Genomic DNA, 23610 nt, shown 5'->3' with positions numbered 1-23610 from the left:
TTGTGATGTCTGTCATATATTGCAACCAAAATCTCAAACGATCAACCTTAACTGGAGTATGTGCTTTTTCCTGCAAAGCCCTGTCTAAAACGCTGTCCCCCGGAGCCGGTAGGCTGTCCCCCCGCATTAGCCTGTCCCTGGAGAGGTCCCTGTGGTGCTCCTCCCCGGACTGATTGGGCTGCCCATAACAGTGCACCAAGGCATGGTGGCCCACACACTTCGAACACTCATGTCAGAACTTACAATATTCCAGAGAGCACGCTCCTTTGTTGTAGTCCCAACACGCTCCCACTCAAGTGCTGGCGGTTTGCCCTAACTGTCCTTCTCCATCACCCCCACCCCTTGGGTGGGGCCCTCCTGAAAGGGCCGATAAGTGATGGGAAGTCCAGTAGCCGTAAATATGGTTTTCTCGAACTTTGCTGGACCCATGGTATGTTGCCACAGATCCACGTCTGTTTCCCCCCACTGTATGTCCGGGACACTGCCATCCTTGCCCTAAATTCCTCATCATATTGAAGCCACTTGTAACCTCCATAATTGATCTGTGCTTTTCGGATCACATCCGTGTACTTAAAAAGCACCACCGACCTATCAGGGTGACGTTCGCAATACACACTTGCAAAAATTAAAAAGGCAGCCGTCCAGTTCTCTATATTCACTGGCACCTTAGGCCTCTTAACCAACTCATATTCTTCCTTCTTCGATCGGACCTCCCGGTGTAACAACTTCAAAATCTCAACATACTCATCTTTCCAGATCTTTTCTTTTGTAGTCTGCATCACATGAGCCGCCAACGGCTTAGCCGTGCCCCTGTAGGGCAATTTTGTCCCTTTAGGAACCTGCTGCTCTGAGTTATCCTCTACCTTAGCCGACGGCCCCGATGCCTCACTATCTGTTGACACTCCTGCATCCACCACATACACCCCTTTCACCAAACGCCTCTCGTGCTCACTGACTTCGCCTTTTGATTTAATCGCTACCGAAACCATTCTCATGAGCCCCTACCTGGCGCCAAGGTCGGTGGCCCCTCCTGTGCCTTCCGCCTAACCAGCTGGGCCCCTTCCTGTATGCCTCTTCTGACTGGACATGCCACCTGCAATGACTTATCAACAGATTTAGAAAAACCCCGACCTCCCCACCACGCTTGCTCATCCTCTTCGTCGTCTGATATCTCTCCCTGCTCCAAGCTCCCCTCACTAAAGTCCAAGTCGTCATTGAGTCATTCTGGGTCCCATTCTCCGGTCCCCTCACTGACCATGAACTCACCAGCCTCATACCGTTTTGGGTGTACTGCCTGCCTTGCCAAACCACCTGCTGCTGCGCCAAGATGCTGCTCCCCAGGAAAGGCAACACTGTTGTGCGCACTGCCCCGATCATCCCACCTTCCCCGAAGAGCATCTTTGACCGTGTTGTCTGATCTCCAAACCTCTGGTGACGCCAACCGGCTGCCCGCACTGGGGCCCGCCTTCTCTTCTCCCCAGCGCAGCAGAGCTGCAAACTGCCTGCCTGGGTAACCGTCACTCGTTCCTGCCTCTTCCAGCCAGAAAAGGTCCAATGTGCCAGGTTGAGAACTAACTCCTAAACTGTGCGAGACTCCCCTACTTGGAGCGCCCCCCGCTACGCACTCCCTCACCTTCTTGCTGATATCCTTTTCCCTGAGTAACCGCTCCTGCCCCCCAAAAACTGCTCCTGCTGACCATAAACCCATCCCAGCAGCTTTACCTGCATAGACGGAGACACACGTCCCAAACACGCACCTTCATCAACCCCCCCCCCTCACTGTCAGACTCACTCCATACCAGCATCGTAGGCCGTTTCCTGGAAACCGGTACCCAGCCGTCCGCACTCTCCTTATGAGCCGGCCCTGCCGCCATACTACCTTCCCCTGCCCCTCCCAACTCTCTTCTACGCCAATCATCACTGTCACCTTGCTCCTGCATTCCCTTTTTCTGTGACCCCTTGAATGCAGATTCTCTGCATTGTCATGCGTTCCTTGTAGCATGACATGCGGGGCTACCCTTGACGACGTTGCTACATCAGTTTTTACCGCCCGTTTTCTCCCCAGCTCCCCGAACCTGACCACGGCAACTCTCACTCTTTTTGGCCCCTCAGGCCCCACCGTCGCTTCCTCTAAGTCGTTCTGGGCTGCGCTCTGAACACCGACCTCACTGATTGCGCGCCAGAAGGTGCGCGCGACCCTTTCCCATAAACTTCACCCTTCGCGGCTGTCCCCGCCACATGTTTTAGCTGCCACACCTTCATCGGCGATCCGGCAAGCTGTACGACACCCGCCAGCCCTCCCCCCACTAGTCGTCCCGCTCCTCCCTCCACTGCCCCCCCTTTTTCCTCACCTGGACCACATGGACCTTCTCCCAGCGCGGGGGCGAACACGCCCATACTGCCACCCCCACTCCACTGGCAGATTTTTGAGTCGGGAGCATCGGCGGCCGGACCTCCGGTCGAACTAGGTCAATGAGCCCGGCTTCCTCTAACAGCAGAAGTGCCTGCTGAACTTTATCCTCCGCCATGGAAACTGCCAGCCGTTCACCGCCACCGAAGAGCGCAAGGTTTATTGTTAGACATACACGTAGAAGTCTATGATTTATGCAGCTGTCCATCCGTATTTCTTAAAATCTCCACAATTTCAGAATTGTAAAGTAAATAATAGGTTGCGTCCTACAATTCGCAACTTTATGACTTATCTTTTAGGTCCTTTATGAACTGCCACAGTGAGCATCAGCATAATGCGCATTGACAAATACACTTGATAGATCATCGCCGGTCTTCCAACGAAGAACGACGTCCAGTGCTGTACCTGTGACATTTATGGAAAATCAATTTATGAATAAGTAGTCTAGTACATTTGTTACTACGCGGATTAATGCATCTAGAATGCCACCATTTTGTGACTCTTCTGGTAATTAGGAACCAATTTGTTTTTGGTAATCATAACTTCAATTGTTTGCATTATCAGGTGTGTAATTTCCCCGTTTTGTTCTGAATAAAAATCAGTTTCATTCATTAAATACCCATTTTCCTCACTACTGTGTTTCTGCTTCGTTATTTTGGAAACGTATATGGGCATCTACCACGTTAAAGCAGAAAGTGACTTTACATTTTTTTTGTTTTTTTTTTGTTTACCTTGGCTTGGGACAGAGGCATCAGTAAAACTGCCTTTTCTAAAGGCAAATTAAGTGCATGGATGTCTTGTTTCAAGAATTAGCTTTTTGGTCATGAAAATACCCTGTGCCTGACACAGGCACTATGTGCATAACTTACAAAGACACACTGAAGTATACACAAAGTGATAGATGGAATACATGTATTAATCTCAGCCACTGCTAATTACTCGAGGGCGCATTCCAGTCCTTCTTGTTTGCACACCATGCCATCTCAGTTTGAACCCAACCATATGCAAATCAATCCTGACCCTGCTCCAGTAAGAACAGTCCAGCCCCAAGTGCCAGACCAGGTTCTTCCTGAACTGGAACACAATCTTCCCAAAACTGGGTTTCGCCCTCATTAGGGCTAATCAACCAGGTTTTTTTAAATTATAAAAGTCAAAATTCTAATGATTATATATTTACATTATTGATTTTAATAGATTTTCGGCTTGGAAAAGCCCTAAAATTACTTGAGTTATCCTGCAAATGTGTTTTCATGAGAAGGGCTGCGCCTCTGCACCCCTGTCGAAAGGGCAGACCCTTATGAATACCCATGGCAAGATTAAGATTCCATGCACAAAATAATTTTTTTGTTCATATGATTTTTTGTTTTCCTGTGGAGCAGTCTTTCTGTACACCCCTGCGAAACAAAGGGAGGAGGGTTCTTCATCCTTTTACCATCCTACAAATATGCTTAATTAACCCTCCCTTCTGTTCGGAGCACAAGTAGGTGTATTTACAGGCTGGGAGTGAAAGTGGCCATTAATTTCCACAGTTACAACTTTGTAGTTCGTCTAGAATTGTTGCCTTACTTCCGGACTTCCATCCAAGAGCGTGAATAATAATAAATGTCCACAAATCCTGATTCTGTGAATCAGAAACTAGGAATTCACGATCAAACAAGGCTTTTTGTGCACCGAATTTGGGAATCATCTTTAAAGAAGTATATAAACTTAGGGGGTCATTCTGACCCTGGCGGTCTTGGACCGCCAGGGCGCAGAATGACGGAAGCACCGCCAACAGGCTGGCGGTGCTTCAAAGCCCATTCTGACCGCGGCGGTAAAGCCGCGGTCGGAAAACCGGGGCCGGCGGTTTCCTGCTGTTTTTGCCCCGGCTGGGCGAATCCGCCAGGGCAGCGCTGCAAGCAGAGCTGCCCTGGGGATTCTGACCCCCTTACCGCCAGCCTGTTTCTGGCGGTTTTCACCGCCAGGAAGAGGCTGGCGATAAGGGGTGTCCTGGGGCCCCTGGGGTCCCCTGCACTGCCCATGCCAACAGGGCTGCCTAGCAGACAGTGAAAAGCGCGACGGGTGCAACTGCACCCGTCGCACGGCCGCAACACCGCCGGCTCTATTCGGAGCCGGCTTCTGTGTTGCGGCCTCATTCCCGCTGGGCCGGCGGGCGCTAAGTTGGTTAGCGCCCGCCGGCCCAGCGGGAATGTTGGAATGCCGGCAGCGGTCTTTTGGCCGCATGGCGGCCGATTGGCGGTTCCCGCCTGGCGGGCGGCTACCGTCGCCCGCCAAAGTTGGAATGACCGCCTTAGTCCGTTATCCCTTGAAACCCTGCACTGACCAATCGAAAGAGGATTTACTATTCACGGACAATTCACAGACATCTATTTGAAAGTTGAAAGTCTCATACGGAGTGGCCACAAAGAGGAAGATTTACGTGAGTTTTTTTTTTTTTTTTTAAATCTCTTTATTGGTTTTTCCATATGCAACACTTACATCTGACTGGAACCACTGTAAGCATGTCATCCTTCATATAACAAAAATACAACATAGAGGGGAGAGGGCCACCAGCAAGAGGAGACCCGAGCGCCCCAGTTTAAGTGAGGTTAGGGTGATTGTTCTTTAGCACAATTGACTATTCTTCCCTTTTCTGGGAGTGGAATTATTTCCCCTGTAGGGAACTACCGTCTTCTACACTCGCAACAAATACCAGGGTATTCCCATCTCCATCCTGGCAGCAATCTTATACCTTTTGCTGCTGCAGTCGTGTGCCCTTGCATTATGGTACGTGCTATCAGAACTTTTGTAAATACTCACAAATTTCTTATATTATGTGTGTGTTTGTATTCCCCAACCCCACCTGTGAGACCACTTTCCTCCCCTTGTGACCCTGATGTTGGAGACTTCCTCGTGTGGACAAGTCTGAGAATTTGTTGTAATTTTCCACATTAGGAAATTGAATTTGTGATGTCAACCCCTCAGTTGTAGTGTCTGTGAATCCGGATTTGTGTTTTATGACCACAATCCACTGTTTTACACACACAGATACGCAGAATTTATTATGTGTGAGGCCACAGGAGAGTATTTAGAACTCAATGAGATGCCTTGAGTGTTCTACTACATACAGGGAGTGCAGAATTATTAGGCAAGTTGTATTTTTGAGGATTAATTTTATTATTGAACAACAACCATGTTCTCAATGAACCCAAAAAACTCATTAATATCAAAGCTGAATATTTTTGGAAGTAGTTTTTAGTTTGTTTTTAGTTTTAGCTATGTTAGGGGGATATCTGTGTGTGCCGGTGACTATTACTGTGCATAATTATTAAGCAACTCAACAAAAAAAAATATATACCCATTTCAATGATTTATTATTACCAGTGAAACCAATATAACATCTCAACATTCACAAATATACATTTCTGACATTCAAAAACAAAACCAAAACAAATCAGTGACCAATATAGCCACCTTTCTTTGCAAGGACACTCAAAAGCCTGCCATCCATGGATTCTGTCAGTGTTTTGATCTGTTCACCATCAACATTGCGTGCAGCAGCAACCACAGCCTCCCAGACACTGTTCAGAGAGGTGTACTGTTTTCCCTCCTTGTAAATCTCACATTTGATGATGGACCACAGGTTCTCAATGGGGTTCAGATCAGGTGAACAAGGAGGCCATGTCATTAGATTTCCTTCTTTTATACCCTTTCTTGCCAGCCACGCTGTGGAGTACTTGGACGCGTGTGATGGAGCATTGTCCTGCATGAAAATCATGTTTTTCTTGAAGGATGCAGACTTCTTCCTGTACCACTGCTTGAAGAAGGTGTCTTCCAGGAACTGGCAGTAGGACTGGGAGTTGAGCTTGACTCCATCCTCAACCCGAAAAGGCCCCACAAGCTCATCTTTGATGATACCAGCCCAAACTAGTACTCCACCTCCACCTTGCTGGCGTCTGAGTCGGACTGGAGCTCTCTGCCCTTTACCAATCCAGCCACGGGCCCATCCATCTGGCCCATCAAGACTCACTCTCATTTCATCAGTCCATAAAACCTTAGAAAAATCAGTCTTGAGATATTTCTTGGCCCAGTCTTGACATTTCAGCTTGTGTGTCTTGTTCAGTGGTGGTCGTCTTTCAGCCTTTCTTACCTTGGCCATGTCTCTGAGTATTGCACACCTTGTGCTTTTGGGCACTCCAGTGATGTTGCAGCTCTGAAATATGGCCAAACTGGTGGCAAGTGGCATCGTGGCAGCTGCACGCTTGACTTTTCTCAGTTCATGGGCAGTTATTTTGCGCCTTGGTTTTTCCACACGCTTCTTGCGACCCTGTTGACTATTTTGAATGAAACGCTTGATTGTTCGATGATTGTTCGATGTTCAGAAGCTTTGCAATTTTAAGAGTGCTGCATCCCTCTGCAAGATATCTCACTATTTTTGACTTTTCTGAGCCTGTCAAGTCCTTCTTTTGACCCATTTTGCCAAAGGAAAGGAAGTTGCCTAATAATTATGCACACCTGATATAGGGTGTTGATGTCATTAGACCACACCCCTTCTCATTACAGAGATGCACATCACCTAATATGCTTAATTGGTAGTAGGCTTTCGAGCCTATACAGCTTGGAGTAAGACAACATGCATAAAGAGGATGACGTGGTCAAAATACTCATTTGCCTAATAATTCTGCACTCCCTGTATATTTAACTATTTTTTACCCCTGAGCAGCAACCACCTTTGTCAATCTAAAAAGTCTGGCTCTCTTACAAAATGGACGAAAAGTCGAGGGAAGAGCTGAAGTGTGAACTGTCAATGTAAATATGTCCATTTTACCTTTGTTTTGTTTCAGGAAAACAATATTACGGACGATATTGGAATATCAACTTGGAAAGAGCACATTTTTCTGTCGCATGGTGCACTGCTAGCCAAGAGTTGCAAGGCTGCGATGGAATTAGCTAACCATGATTCGCTGTTACAGACTATGGCATATAGATATGGAGAGCATATGTCACTGAGTCACAAGGTATGTTTACTTACATATTTATATAAACTACATTAATAGCTAAAATGTAAACTGCTATTTTTTCGATGCTGGTGTATTCTTTGTTGTCCAGTGCTGTATTCCAACCCTATTATTCAGTTGTAACTCCCTTGTTTTCTTGAAACGACCATTGGTCATTGCTTGCTGCTATTGTCTGAACACTTGCTATGGATGACAATATATTATTGTCAAAGACATCGTACCTTCAGTAGCGTCCCCAGTCCGGGATATAGAAGGCCTTATATGTCCTACTTGCGTTTGCTTTTTCCAAATTACCAGTCAGGATTTAATTCCAGGAGCAAGTTGGGAATGGGTCAAATACTCGCTTGCGTAAGAAAATATTCGCTAAGAAATCTGCTAACCACTATTATTGCAGCATCACCTCCATATTACATGATCACCCATTTTAGATAGGAAAGGACACTGGGAACCCTGGAAACCGGGACAGTATCATAACTAAACCACTAACTAGCTCTGGGTAGGAACTTCAAAAATTAGGATTCTACTTCCAGGACAAAAGTGGTAGAACATACTTAACACTATTACACTGTTAGCTTCTTGCTTGGCAACTATTCATAGTGGTATTGGCCCTCTGCTCCTGGTTAGTTTTTCAATCCAGCCTGGTGTCCCAGAACTTCTGTTTTTTTTGCTTCCCAGTTCCCCTTTACTGGATAGATTTTGTCCTTGTGCTTTTAAGACTTTGGGCCTGATTACAACTTTGGAGGAGGTGTTAATCTGTCCCAAAAGTGACGGTAAAGTGACGGATTTACCACCATCCGTATTACAAGTCCATTATATTCTATGGAACTCGTAATACGGCTGGTGGTATATCTGGCACATTTGGGACGGATTAACACCTCCTCCAAAGTTGTAATCAGGCCCTTAGTCCTTGTTCCTTATAACTTGCTTGTCCATCATCTGGTGACTGCTGCTTGAAATGTTCTCTGCTTTTTATCATCTTGGCAAACAACACTGGTGTCCTGGTTAGTGTCTGGTTTCTTCACCGCCTCTCCCACTCTGTATCACAGTAAGATATTCACCCCGATAGTGAATTATGTCTTGCTGTGCAAGTTTATACTTTGAATGGCAAGTTCATTAACTTTCTCACACGTACCACCTTTATTCAGAACTCAATTCACCTCCTTCCTAAAAGTCGTCCATGGTACCAGTCTACTAACAGATGCCATTTCAGACCAGGTTTCACTGAGGACACCGCACCACACCACACCAAGGTGTATTGGGTTATCTTTTCTTCTTCCCCATTTTCCCCTCCTTTCCCTTGATAGGTATTAAAGTGCTCAGTACCATCATAGAAAGTTGGGAGATGGACGGGATTGTCAGCGAATCCACTTCTTTGGCCAAAGCTTGACACTACATTATATTAGGACGCTTCAGCTGCAACTGCTCTGGTGGAAAATGATCATCTGAAACATCTTTGTTTAGTATCCGTGCCAAAAGATTCATTTTCACATTCTTAGAAGGTAATGCATTTACAGCTCCCATAGTGTTTTTCAATTTTGTGCTCAGTCTTTTATGGAATGCTGTTCTCCTCAACTTTGCACTTCCACTAATATCCTTATCAATTGAGTCACAAAAGAGAAAAAAGAGATGGGTGCAATACTCATATTAATCTCAACTCAGAGTAATTACCAGTGCTCAGATTAATTCAAGTACTCCACCCATCACTTTTTTGTTTTTTTCAATGAGACACCTTACGTGCAAGTGATATAGCCGTGGGTCACATGCTCACTGTGCCATAGGGTGCAAAGCTGCATCTCGTTGCTGGCCAAGCAAGGTTCAACCCAATCTTGACAATGATGGAGAATTCCTATAGCCTGACACCCAGGACATATTCTCTGGGGTCAATGACAACACATTTTCTTATTTATTTTCTTTAGTAGACTAGAAGACCATGTCCAACCCTCAGCAGCACAAGCCAATTGGCTGCCAGCTTACAATATCACAGTATGGCTGCGGGATGGAGTATTGCAGGCTACAAAGGCAAGATTCGTATCCATATGTATAAGTTGTTCAATACTGTGTAGATCAGTGGTTCCTAACCTTTTGACTTCTGTGGACCCCCACTTTATCATTATTGAAATCTGGTGACCCCGACACCGAGTCATTAATGAAAGCTGGGGACCTAATCTGTTAATATTATTTAATTTTCTAAGCAATCGCGGACCCCCTGAGGAGGCTTCGCGGACCACCGGGGGTCCCGACTCCTCAGGTTGGGAACCACTGGTATAGATGATTGATTAATGCAAAACATTCACTATTAGGTGAGCAATCTAAAGAAATGCAGTAAGCTGTACACCCACCTTGCATTACTGATAGTTGTCCTAATGTACATGTTTGCAAACTGTAACAATTGGAGGTTATTTATTATACTCTCAAAAAGCTCCCTGATAATGTGCAAATATATCCAGGACGCTAAACACAAGATTGGTGATTGATTGTTTTAAGGAAATCTACACAAACTTAGGGGAAAGTTGAAAAAAAATATTTTCCTAAACTATTGTGCAACTTTAAATATAATTTTTCAGAGGCATCATTTAAAAACCTAAACATAGCCATAGTTAAAAACAAAATAGTTTTCCACAATCAATTAAATCAATTATGGGCAGCTTTATAAGCAACATGGATATAAATTAGGGGCCTCATTCGTAAGGAAAGCCACAAAAGCCCACCTGTAGGTCTATGACCTTGCATTGGTGTAGACTTACGGCTTTCAGGAATTCACAAACGTTTACAGAAGCAGGTCTGGCAATTGTGCTCCTAGCAAACGTTTGTGAATTGCATTCTGCTGAATGAATTCAATTTCACTTTAGTTTTTTCTTTCCTGTTTTCTCTAGGGAGGAAATATTTTTCCCCAAGCAGAAACTCCTTTCCCTACGTCACAACTTTTTTCATAGCTGGGAAATATTTTTAATCCTTCTCTTGTAAGGAGTGCATTTTTTCCTTCCAGTGTGGAAAGAGATAGTAGAGAAGTTGGTGAATACCCTTAAACATGTACGCTTGTGGAAATGCACAAACGTATAGGCATACCTGTCCAGGAACTAGCAATTTCCACCTTCTTACAGCTACTGTATGTATCTTTGCAGAACAGTGGCAAAATCAGAGCCTTGCAAAACGTGATGAGCTCTCACATAATAAGGGAGGCTATTATCATAGCTTAGATATGAGAATACTGCCATAATTTCTCACTTCAGCTGCATAGCGACAAAAAAGATATGTGGAATTTTTACAGGACAGGTAGATTTGTGAAGCGGCCCATCTCTTGGACAAGTAGATATTTTACAAAACTCCACTCCACTGGGTCTGGGGTCAGTCAGTCAATCAATCAGGATTTATATAGCACAGCAAATCACCTGTGAGGGTTTCAAGGTGGGGTTGCATGTCTTTCTGTTTAGAGTGGGGTGTGTTCATGCTGGATTGTCCATATTGGAGCAGGATGGGTGATTACTTGAATAATGTTTGTCACTGAAGAGGAACAGTGAGGATTAAAGGCAGTACATTGGAATGAAGCTCAATTTTATTCACGCATTCTACACTTGACTTTTTTGATTTCCTTATTCAAACTCTCTAAGTACATCGGGTATTCCCAGATGACGATCCCATAGTGCACTATGGTGCAGGACTTAAGCTGTAAATCACTGGTGAGGCTGAACAAGGCTGAAAGTTTGCATTGGGTTACCTTTGTATCCACTCAGAGGGGACTTGTCCTGGCGATTTAGCATAGCCACATTATGATTTGCAATAGAGTCACTTCTTGATTAAAAACGTTGTGGCAGAGTGAGCTAAAAATATATGCAACCCAATCCAAGTTACATCCATAATCATTAGGTCATCAAAGTATAACAGGCAGGGCACATCTCATCCTCCCATTTTGGCTGAGAATTAATGGGTACTCAATAACACAGAGGGTAAATCCATTAGATGGGGAGTAGGTATTGCTGTCACCAGGACACATCTCTGCATAACCTACTCTTGATATATATTTTTTTAAATAATATACCTGCTTGAGCTAATTCAACTCTAGCCAAGTTCCCTCTTTGTATTTCTTGAAGTGTACCCAATAACCCTCTTGGTTTTTCCAATTCTTTAATGGACTTTCAGAGTATTTCCCCGTTTACCATATCAAAATCTGACCGGAATTCAACAAAACAACAATACAAATTGCCCTTCATTTCTGTTGAGTTCCAGGCTATCGACTATAAACTAAAACAGTAATCCAGTTTTGAATTTCCTCTTTTAAATCCACTTTGCACTACACTGATTTGTCTATTAATGTTGTAATTACAAAATATATTTATATATGGCTTACTACCCTTGACAAGGGGTTGAATCGCTTCGTCGTGTGTAGCCACAACGCGGTTCAACTACTTGTCAGGGGCGGTAAGCAGTATATAACCCAAGATTAGAGATCATTAGTTGGTAGAATAATAATAATACGGATTTTGTTCTTGTACATTAGTTGTGTTAGGCTGGTGATTTTGATTCTTGTGTGTTTAGTAGAGTTTTGAGTAGGGATAGAATGATAGGAATGGATTCAAAAGGGGAAGTAGTAAGTTGTTTTGGTTGAAGCCTACCAGACAGCACATCTTTTTGGTTTGCTAAAGACACCTTGGGGACATTCAGAAAGCTGACCTTGGAATGCATTCCATCCATTGATTACCATTGGCTTTATGGTTTGTAACTCACATTTGTTTGCTTTCTGTTTGCTTGCTTTATTTGTTTTTGTCTGTCTAGCATGAGTTAGTCCGTCCCATGAAGCACAGCTTCTTTACGATATTCTTCTCCGAGTGCTCACTTTCTGTAAACAGGCCTTTACATTTTGTTCTTATCTTGTCATATTTGCTCAAATGTCAAGCTCTGTCTTCCTAGGGAGCTTAGGTGTTTACTTTTCTTTCTCTGACATCAAAGTGGGATGCTTTATTTGACAATCTGGGGGTGTGAAAGAGGGGTGATTTTTTCACTGGGTTTTGCTAGCTCCATGACACCTTTGGGTACTATGCGCTCTACAAATGTATTTTACTTATTTAGTTTAAGATCTCTTTTATTGATTTTAAGCATACGTAACAAATACAACATCACCCACCTAAATCCAAAGGCCGTTGGGGCATCAATGATATGCAACAGGGGAAGGGAGGGTAGAAAACAGGGAAGGGAGGGTCGGGGTGGAACAACCTGTGACGACTGTCTGTGGTGGTGAGCTACCTAGTAAGCCTTTCATGGGGAACAAACGTAATGATTGGCAGAGTCATGTGTCATTTAATGCAGCCCACCCTTCTAGGTTAGGCCAATGTCATCAATAATCAAACGAAGAATACGCAAATATAAGGGGAACATCAATTCCCTGAACTCTTTTGAAAGGTAACATATAGAAGGTGCCCAGGAATCGTGGGATGTTTGTATTGTAGTTCTCGTCTATAACTTGTAGAGCATCTCACCAAAAGAAGCCAATTTTGGGCCATTGCCACAATATAAGTGTAAAAGTACCTGTCTGTCCTCATTGTCTCCATCATGTGTTACCTGTCTTCCAGCTGGCTATCCTCGCCAGGGTATAGTACCAATAATAGGCTATTTTCAGGAACATATGTTTAGTAGCTGTGTTACATGCTCAGACCCGTGCATGGTGTAGGACCTCACACCACTCGCGATCTGTTAAAGTGCATTCGCATGCGCAGGGATTCTGGGCAGAAGTTGAGGTGTGACTAAAAAAGCCTATATGTTGGAGAGGAGTTGTTTATCAGATGAACGAGTTACCAGCCATCTCTGAAACTGACTAAGGGGTTTACTTGCATGTGGACAGATTGTGGGCAAGAACACCCAGTGGCGAACAGCCAGGTATTGCCAATAAGCCTTTGCAGGGAGGCTATACCCCATTTGGAGGTGAGTAAAATCCATAAGTCAATCAGTATCAAAGAGGTCGCCTATTCTTTTAATTGGATTCTTGCCACGCGTGGTAGGAGGGTTCGGACAGAGCGGACGAAAAGTCTGGGTTCCCTATAATGGGGGTCTACGGAGATATGGGGATGAACAAACCTCTCCATATTTGTACCTTGCCCAAGACTCTTATCATGGCTCACAGAACAGGGGAGATATGCACTCTGGGCAGGCGGTGCACCTTCAGTAACCACAGTACTTTCCAGATATGCACCCCTGCCACTGCCTGGTCAATAAAGCACCAGTGTTTCTCGGTGCCTGGGCAGGACCACTTCACCATATAATGCAGATGGGCAGCTTGATAGTAGCTCACCTGGTATGGGACTCCCAATCCTCCCTCAGCCTGTGGCAGGTAAGCTTGTGCTTTCGCCATTCTTGCCTTCTTGCTGTCCCAGATGAGCTCCCAAATGAAACTTTGTTGGTTGTCCAGTAACTTGGGGAGGGGAGTTGCAACGGCAAGATCTGCATGACATATAACACTTTTGACAGAAGCATCATCCTGACTGCTGCCAGACGGCCAAGCCAGGAGAGGCTATGGGCTTTCCACCTAGTCAAGTTCGAGTGAGCATCTTCCAAAAGCGGGCTGTAATTATTATGCTCTGCCGTGGATGCTGGCGTAGGCTATATCTGTAGGTCCAGATATTTCCCCCCCTCATGTTTTTCAGTCAACGGGAAGGGGGTCTTCAGCAGTGCTCTATCCACCGCTGGCACAGTGAGATTCAGAATGGATGATTTGTGCAAACCGATTTTAAATTCAGATACCTCCCATAAGTTTGCTAGTTCCTTCATGATGGCTGGGAGCGAGACTTGTGGCTGAGACAGAAGAAATAACACATTATCAGTGTAGAGTGCCAGTTTATGTTTTCTAACCCCCCCCCCCCATAGGTATACCCATTATATGTGAGTGGCGGCGTACTCACTCAGCGAACAGTTCCTTGTATAGAGGAAATAGTAAAGGCGACAGGGCCAACCCTGTTGCTTGCCCCTGGAGATAGAAAATTGTCGGGACAGAGTTCCATTCACACGCTCCATGGCCTTGGGTGATTCATAATTGCATTGAATCAATCCACAAAACCGTGGGCCCAACCCACATCGAGCCTAAACCGCATGTAGATATTGCCAATGCACACGGCCAAATACCTTGTCCCCATTGATAGATAGAAGAAGAAGGGCATTTGGGAGCGGTGTGTCTTGTCCAAAAGATGGCAGAGGCGCTTGGTGGTGTTGCTGCAGGTTCTTTCAAGGATAAATCCAGTCTGATCCCGGTGTATCAGGTCCTGCATATTTGGGTCACGGCTATTAGCCAGAAGGCCCATAAATATCCACATTCAGTACGATAGGAGGAGCAAAGCCGGAAATCCATCCCTGGTTGGACGATGACCATAATTATACTCAGTTGTACCGTGGGAGTGAGGGAGCCACATGCACTAAAATCGTTATATAGCCGTGCCAGCACAGGGGCCAGTAGTGTCCCAAATGTTTTATAAAATTCTGCTCCATAACCACAATGTCCTGGTGCTTTACCCACCTGGAGACGCTGTATTGCCAAAAGTACCTCAGTAAGGGTTATATCTTTATCTAATCTGGCACCAGCCGTCAGGGGGCCAACACCAAGTATTCCTCAATGTCATCAGAATCTTGCGACATAAAAGGTAGCATAGAATGATTCAAATTCTCTAAGGATCTGTTCTTCCTGACTAGTCAGGGTACCATCAGGCAGTCTTAACTCTTCCACTCTCCACTGCACTGCTTGTGAGCGGAGAAGGTGGGTCAGGAGACGTCCCACCTTATTACCTCCAGCATAATACTTTTGTTTTGTCTGCAATAAGGCGTGCTCTGCCCTGTCCATTTCCAATGCTCTCAGTTGTTTGCGAGTCACATTGAGCTGTCTCCTCATTGCTAATGATCCCATGTATCCATGTGAAGCTTCTAGTTCCCTCAGTGTGTCATCTAACTGTAGACGTTTATTCTGTCTAACTGTGTTGAAGCGCGCTGCAATGGCAATGAATTGTCCACCCACCACTGCCTTGAGGGGTGTTCCACAGTAGTGCAATGGTGGTCGTCAGTGTGTCGTTCATGGCCAGGAAAGCCTCTAATGTGGCCCTAATTTCTTCAAGTATGTTACCATACATGAGAAGTTTGGTATTAAGGTGCCAAGGTTGTAGGCCAGACCTGAGCCTAGGAAGTGTGAAGCTCAAATTGATGAGGAAGTGATCTGAGAAAGCCACTAATCCTTATCAGTGATGCCACACTGGTGATGCATGGTGATATGAGGAAAAGATCTACACAAGCGTAAGTTTGGTGTGCAGCAGAGGAAAGGTATAGTTCCTATCTCTGGGGTGTTTCATTTGCCAAATATCTGTAAGGCCTACCTCCGTTAGCCATTCATGAAAGTTCTGAGACAGTGAACCAGTCTGTCCATGTCTTTGGATAGATCTATCCACCTGAGAGTCAGGGATAGTGTTAAAGTCACCTCCTATAATAATGTTGACATTTGATGTAGTAAGAATTCTTTCAAGTTCATCTTTAAGAAAGCTTTCCTGATGGTCATTAGGGCCATAGATATTGGCCCCTGTGAATGTATGTCTGTGTATCTGTAGGGAGAGAAGCCTCCCTGATATCTCAACCTGTATTTGTACCACCCTCCTCTGAAAGTGAGTCTCCACTAAGGTAGCCACCCCAGCTCATTTCCCAGGTCTTGAGGAAAAATATTGGTGATCATTCTACCTAAACCTCATGCGTTTCCAATCGGGCTGTAACAGATGTGTTTCTTGTATAAGGCATATGTCACTTTTGGTTTCTCGGAGAAAGGAAAGACGGACCATCCTCTTCACAGGGGCATTAGGGCCTCTAATGGTAAGACTAAGTATGTTTACCATTATTTGTGCATTATGGATTGGCTGATGTGTGCCCCCAGGGTCAGACTAGGAGTTGAGGGTTCGTCCAAGGGTTACCTACAGATAGTGCCAGCATGAAATGTATGCATAAGGAGCTAGAGGAACAGGAACAAACAAGTAACCAATAATCAAAACAGTTCCCCGCCTGGGAACAGAGTCAAACATGCTCTAGGGGGTCCATATCAGTGGAACAAGATTGCGCTAGTTCGTTATCCAGTAGAAGGGGGGTGGAGCCCTGTTGCCCACACTGCAACCAGCAGCAGGCTGCCACCCATTGGCGATCACGGGTAGTCAGTAGGGTATTCATGGGCCTCCATGGCAAGGATGCCCCCCATGTAGGCAGGCAGTCAAGGTAAGCAGGTGCGACACGTTCTTAGTGGTCCGGGTCTGCCTCTGACGCACTGTACTGGTTCTGCAAGCAGAGGATTAGTGCAGCTCTTTCTTTCTGCTCTTAACCTCTGCGGTCTTGTGTTGTTTACCTTTCCATTGTCAGGCTTTGTGGTGTCGCTCCGCGGTGTGTGCAGCCAGTTCCCGGGTCAGCTCCTGTGGCTTGGGGTCTCCCAAATGCGACGGCATGTCCAGCAGCAAATAGGCTTCTTCCAGCAAACGGATGCTCTGTGTCTCATTATTCCACACAAATTGTAGACGGAAAGAGTGTTCGCCACTTATATTGAATCCCCATCTCCTGGAGGAAATCTGTCCTAGGATGAAGGGACCGGCAGCGTTGCAGTGTCACTGAGGAAAGGTCCTCAAATAAGCCTACTTTGAGACCCTCAAAGTCCACTGTATTCTGATTGCGAACTGCTGACGAGATGGCCTCTCTTTGTTTATAGTATTGGAGACAAGTGAGGAAGTCCTGTGCTTGGCCTGGGAAGCGGGCGGGCTGGCTGGCTGGCCCCATGGGTACGGTCAAGTAGTATGTCCTGATCTTTAAGTTGGGGCCACATGGCGGACCACAAACTATTCAGAGCTCCCAGATACTGCTTGCAGTGGGACTCCTTTGATAAGGATGTTGGAGCGCCAAGATCAGTTCTCCAGATCCTCCAAATGATGCAGAAATTCCTGGTTTCTGTCTTTCAATGCAAGGATTACGCATTAGTGATAGTCTAATTCCTTTTGTGTGCATCTAGTGAATCGACTTGTTGTGCCAGGTCGACGACATCTCTCTTGAGGTCTTTGACTTCTGTTGCTATGTCATACTTAAGGGTGGCAAAATCCTCTCTGAGGACACCAAAGAGCTGTTCAAGAAATGACCCTGTTATCGGGGTATTGTCACCTTCTAAGACCCCCTCTTCTTCATTTGTACCAGAGTCAGTTGTGTTTTCTCTAGATAGGCCATCTTTTTTGCTGAGGTGTTGGTGGAGAGGTCTTTGTGGGAACCCTCTTTTTTTTAATAACTTTGTGAGGATGCTATAATCGAGGGTAAGGACTCATTTTGGGGTGAGGGGGGAAGAGGCTCAGGTACTGGAAGAGTGTGGTGTCACTGACACCATCAGGACAGGCAGGTCCACCCCCATGGCCTCTCTTAGTGTTCACTGCTGTGTCGGAAGTCTAATGTTGGCCACAAGGGAATCATTACAGTTTTATCATAGGTACAATTGTGCCTATTAGGACACCTCAGTGCCGTTTCTGTGGGGAGGGAGACTGGTCAAGATCTACTTGCTGTACCGCTTTAAATCAAAATTCTTGGGCACACCGGCCTCATTGCAAGCGACTCAATGGAGAGGCCTCAGCGCGGGGTCTGGCAGAAAAAGTCACTATAAATTACCTAACAGGTGCTGGCCTGGCCCAGGGGCCTACATGCGAGATCAGGGTCCCTAGGCAACTAGCATTCACTAGTATGCCTGCCCTGGAGGGCGCACGAGGTGCCAGCTCTAAAGTGCATGCAAAGTAACACTGATTCCGGTCAGCCCCATGCTAGGCCCCTGAATGCCAGTTCCTCCTGTGCCTCGGAACTCGTCAGGGCAAGGTCTAATCTGTGCTGGTGTTCTGAGTCCGGCCACCGGCAGGGTCTTCTGGCTGGGTGCGATGAGTTGCAGTCACTGGGGGGGAAGGGCACCGGAGCCTCAATCAAGGCCACGGCGATCACCGTAGGGCTATCTGATCTGGCGAATTAGCTGGAGCCACAACTGCTTCTACTGGCAGCACCTCCCAACCAAGTCTGAGTGTTCCGTCAACTGAGGGTCTTCTCTCCAGGTCTGCGGCCGTTGGGACTCACATGGCCGCCATATCCTGAGCACCGTAGTCGACCCGAACAGACTGCAGTATTTGCTGTGTTCTCACCTGCTGGTCCCCGGGGTCTCAGCAAGCAATGGATCACCTGGAAATGCTGCGATGGTGGCCCAATCCATTACCAGTCAATCCTACTTTAGCAATACAAAAGGATGATTGACGAAGTGCTGAAACTTTTCAAACACTCAATCCAAGTCACAGATCTGGGTTTAATCCATCATTCCTTTGCTCACCATGCCACCCCAGTTTAGACCCAGCCATATGCAAATTAGTCTTGGCCCAAAGTACAGCCCGAACTGCCAGGCCAGGACCTCCCTGGACCAGAAACAAGCATCCTGGGACCGGTCTCGGGGTATCACCCCTCATCAGCCACGCTAGCTTGAATCCAGTGGCACAGTGAGCAAGGGAGCCACGTCTGAGCATACCATTCCCACTTAGGTCTACTTTAGCAACACAAAAGGATGATGGATGGAGTGCTGAAACTTTTCAAACACTCACCCCCCAGTCCCAGGTCTGGGTTTAATCCATTGTTCTTTTGCTCTCCATGCCACCCCAGTTTGGATCCCCCCTTGATGAAGCATGCTGTCAACTAGATTGGTTAGTAAGGGGTCTTTTCACTAAAACCGAAGGGTTGCGAAAGAAACCCAAAGGGTGGTGTAACAAAAACCTGACCTCCCCTCCCTCTTTCAATTGTTGACGCCAGGGGAGCACCGAGCACCAAGACTACTAGGTAATGTGCTCGCTTTCCATGATGTTAGTTGATACCTGGGAAGGTAAGCAAACACTTTCTTTTCACTCTGTTGATAATTCCATCACTCTACTTTACTGTACAACACTTAACACCACTCTATGACACTACACCACTTCACACCACTCTACGACACTGCACGACATTCCACGTCACTCTACTCCACTCTATGCCACTCTACTCCACTCTTTTTACTGCACTCTGTGCCACTCTGCTCCACTCTACATCACTCTAATCCACTCTATGCCAATTTACTCCACCCTATGCCATTCCACTCTATGCTACTCCACTATATGCTACTCCACTCCAGTCTAAGATACTCCACTCTGTGTCCCTCCACTCCCTGCTACTCTACAACACTCAAATCTACACCACTGTACTCTACTCTGCAACACTTTACTTCACTCTCCAACACTTCACTCCAATTCACACTATTCCAGTCCACTCCACTCCCCTCTCTGCCCTTCCCCTCTCTGACACGCCACTCTACGATACTCCACTCTATGACATTCAGCTCCACGACACTCCACTCTCTGGCACTCTACTTCTCTCCCTGCCACTCCACTCCACCCCACTCAAGGCCACAAAACTCTACAACACTCTAGTTTATGTCCCTCCACTGTACGACATTCTACTGTACTCTTCGACATTCTACTCTACTCTTTGACACTCTACTCTTCGACACTGTACTGCACTGTATGGCACTGTACTCCACTTTACGTCACTCTACTACACTCTGCGACCCACCACTCTACGTCATTCCGCTCTGACACTCCACTCCACTGTACTCTACACCACTCCACTCTACCTCACTCCACACAGTGACCGTCCACTCTAACCTACTCTGCTCTATGACACACTACTCCACTCTACACCACTCCACTTTACACTACTCCACGCTACTCTACGCCACTCAACTCTATGCATCTCTACTTTGCAACACTCTTGCAACTTCAGTCTAGGCCACACTACTCCTCTCTACGACACTGCACTTTACAACACTCCACTGTACACCACTCTGCAACACTCCACTCTGACACTGTATGCCACTCTACTAGACTCCACGCTACTTTACTTCACTCCACAACTCTATTTGCTATGCCACTCCACTCTGACACTTTACTCCTATCTACTTCAGTACTCTACACACTCCTCTTTATGCCACTCCACTCTACTCCACCGTGTAACACTTTTCTCCTCTCTAAGACTCTTTATGACCCTGCATTCTATAATGCCCTCCCACTGGATGTCACTCCACTCTTCCACTCTACTCCACCCCACTCCAAAACTCTCTACTCCACTCTATGCCACTCTACAACAGTCTACACCACTCTATGCCACCCTGTGCCACTTAACTTTAGGCCACTCTACTATGTACATCACTCCACTCTACAACACTACACAACTCTAGCCACTCCACTCTACATCACTTTACTCCGCTCTATGCTAGGCCCCTCCAATCATCAACACTTTATTCCACTCTTTGTCCCACCATTCTACGCCCCTTCACTCTGTGCCCCTTGAGTCTACGCCACTCCACCCCACTCTGACACTCTTTTCCACTCTAGGACACTCTATTCACTCTACAACAATCTATGCCTCTCTTGACACTTTACTCCACTCAACCATACGCCCCTCTACTCTATGTCCCTCCACTCCTCTCCACTCTAGGTGCTTCTAATCTCCACCACTGCTTTCTATACCACTCCACTCTGCAACATTCTAATCCACTCTACAACACTCCATGACACTGTACGCCCCACCACTGTAATACACTCCATGCCCCTCTACTCGACAACACTTTCTGCCACTCTGCAGCACTCTATGCTATTTCACACCACTTTGACACTCCACTACTCTCCACCCCACCCTATCTATGCCACTCTACTCCACTCTACTTGCTCAGTCAGTGGCACTCCATGCCACTCAACTCTATTCCACGTCCTTCCACTGAACACCACTCCACTCTGATATGCCACTCAATGGTACTTTACGCCCTTCCACTCTACAACACTTCACTCTCCTCCACTCTATTCTACCCTACTCCACTCTTCTCCTCCCTTTGCCACCCTACTCCACTCTGCTCCACCCTTTGCAACTCTACTCTGAAACACTTCACTCCACTCTACGCTATGCCAGTCCACTGTATGCCACTCCAGTCTATGCCACTGCAGTCTACACCACTCCACTCTATGCCGCCGCTCCACGACACTGCATGCCATTTAATTCTACGGCACTCAACGCCATGAAGCTCTGCGACAGTCCCCTCAATGCCCCATCCCCTCGTGTCTATGCGCCTCCACTCACTTTGCGTCACTCTGTTCCAATCTTTGATCCTCCACTGTATGACTTACCACTCCACGACACTCCACTCTACGCCATGACACTCGACTTTACACCACTACACCCCACTGCAAGCCATTCCACTCTACAACACTCCACAGCACTTCACTCTATCCCACTCTGTGACACTCAACTCCACTTTATGACACTCCACTCTGTGCCACCCTACTCCACGCCACTCTACATCACTCCTACTTATGCCTCTCTACTTAACGACACCCTTGCCACTAGGCCACATTGATCCGCTCTACAATATTTCACTCTACAAAACTCATCTGTACATCACGCTACGACACTCCACTCAGTGACACTCTACGACAATTTATGCCCCTCTACTAGACTCCATGCCACTTTACTCCAACCAACGACACTATTTGCTACGCCACTTCTCTCTAGCACACCTTACTCCCCTCTACCACACCTTACTCCCCTCTACTCCACTCCACTCTACTTCACTCCACTCCACTGTACTTCACAACACTTTTCTCCACTCTAAGACACTTTACTTTTGCCTCTCCACTGTTATGCCCCTCCACTCTGTCATTACACTCTTACACTGTACTCCACTCCACCCTATGACATTCTACACCACTCTGTGCCATTTAACTGTAGACCACTCAACTACACTATACATCATTCCACTCTGCAACTTTACTCCACTGTACGCCGCTCCAATCTACAACATTTACGCCATTCCGTGCCACTCCACTCTTCGGGACTTTACTCCACTGTATGCTAAATCACTCCACTCTACAAAACTTTACTCTGCTCTCAACCCCTCCACTCTACGCCCCTTTGCGCTGTGCCTCTCAGCTCTATGCTTTTCAGGTCTACGACAGTTCACTCTACAACACTCCTTTTCACAACTTTATGCCCATCCATTCTACAACACTCTTTTCCGCCCTACATCCCTCTACTCGACGTACCTCCACTCTGACACTCCCCTTTTTGATACTCCACTCTACGCCACTCTGTGCCAGCCTATGACTACGCTACTCCACACCCCTCTATAACACTGCACAACACTCTATGCTACTCCACTCTACGCCACTCTACTTGCTCCTCTCCACTCAGCTTTAGGGTACTCTACTCCACTCTAATGTACTCACCTCTATTTACTTAACTCTATTCTATGCCACTCCACTCTATGCTACTCACACTCTGTCACTCCACTCTATGACAATCCACTCAACACCACCAGTCTACGACAATCCACTCTACTCCACTCTGTGCCACTTTACTCAACTCTGTCACTTTACTCAACTCTGTCACTTTACTGTACTCTATGCTACTCCACTCTATGCCACTCCATTCTAAGACACCACTCAACAACATTGTTTGGACACAAAATTGAGTTTTAAATATCGAGTTGCAGAAATACTGGGAAACAAATATTGTGATACACATATATTGTGATGCAGAAATATTGTTGACAAGAATATCGATTAGGTAAGTAATATCGTTTTCAAGAATATCTTTGTTGCTAATGTCATTTTCGATAATTTGTCAAAAATATAGTTTTTTATGCATCTGTGTTTTAGTTCACATTTTTTAAATATAGTTTGTAATTTCAACTGATTTATGTTGTTTTTTATGTAATTCCTAGTAGTAATTTATAGTGTCATTGTGGGTTGCTGGGTTTGTAGGGGTATAGGAAAGGAAGTTAATTAAGTATGATTAATTAGTGGGAATAGTCAAATCTGACAGAGACAACTAGCTGCAGATTCCTTATCTTAAAATTCTCCCTCAGACGTCAGACTGGATCTGGAAATTTTTCCTCAGCAGTACCTCTGTGCGTCAGTAGAGGGCATTGAGTGTCTCCACACCGACGTCGTCCCCAGACATGATGTCAGCAGAGTCCAGATATTCCCTCCTCCGGTAAGCTGAAGTCAGTTCTTTTCTGCGCAGAAACGTGGATTCGGTGTTCGAGTGCCTTTTTTCTTCGCCATCATCCTTACCCTTGGAGGTTTGTTGTCCAAACTGCTTTGGGCATCCTGGCTTTTGAGCAGATTCCTC

The 23610-nt window shown here is 46.0% G+C and overlaps 1 protein-coding gene across 1 annotated transcript in view; it reads left to right on the top strand.

The window, feature by feature from the left end:
• Positions 1 to 23610, top strand: part of PDSS2 (decaprenyl diphosphate synthase subunit 2) — a 613264-nt gene that overhangs the window by 475006 nt on the left and 114648 nt on the right. Inside the window, exon 5 of the mRNA XM_069235439.1 lies at positions 7234 to 7407. Within this exon, the coding sequence (XP_069091540.1) occupies positions 7234 to 7407 (174 nt within the window). The remainder of the gene's footprint in view (positions 1 to 7233; positions 7408 to 23610) is intronic.

This window comes from Pleurodeles waltl, chromosome 5 (genome assembly GCF_031143425.1).
Source record: "Pleurodeles waltl isolate 20211129_DDA chromosome 5, aPleWal1.hap1.20221129, whole genome shotgun sequence".
NCBI lineage: Eukaryota > Metazoa > Chordata > Amphibia > Caudata > Salamandridae > Pleurodeles > Pleurodeles waltl.
The sequence above is the reverse complement of the archived record's forward strand: the minus strand, read 5'-3'. Positions and strand labels throughout refer to the sequence as shown.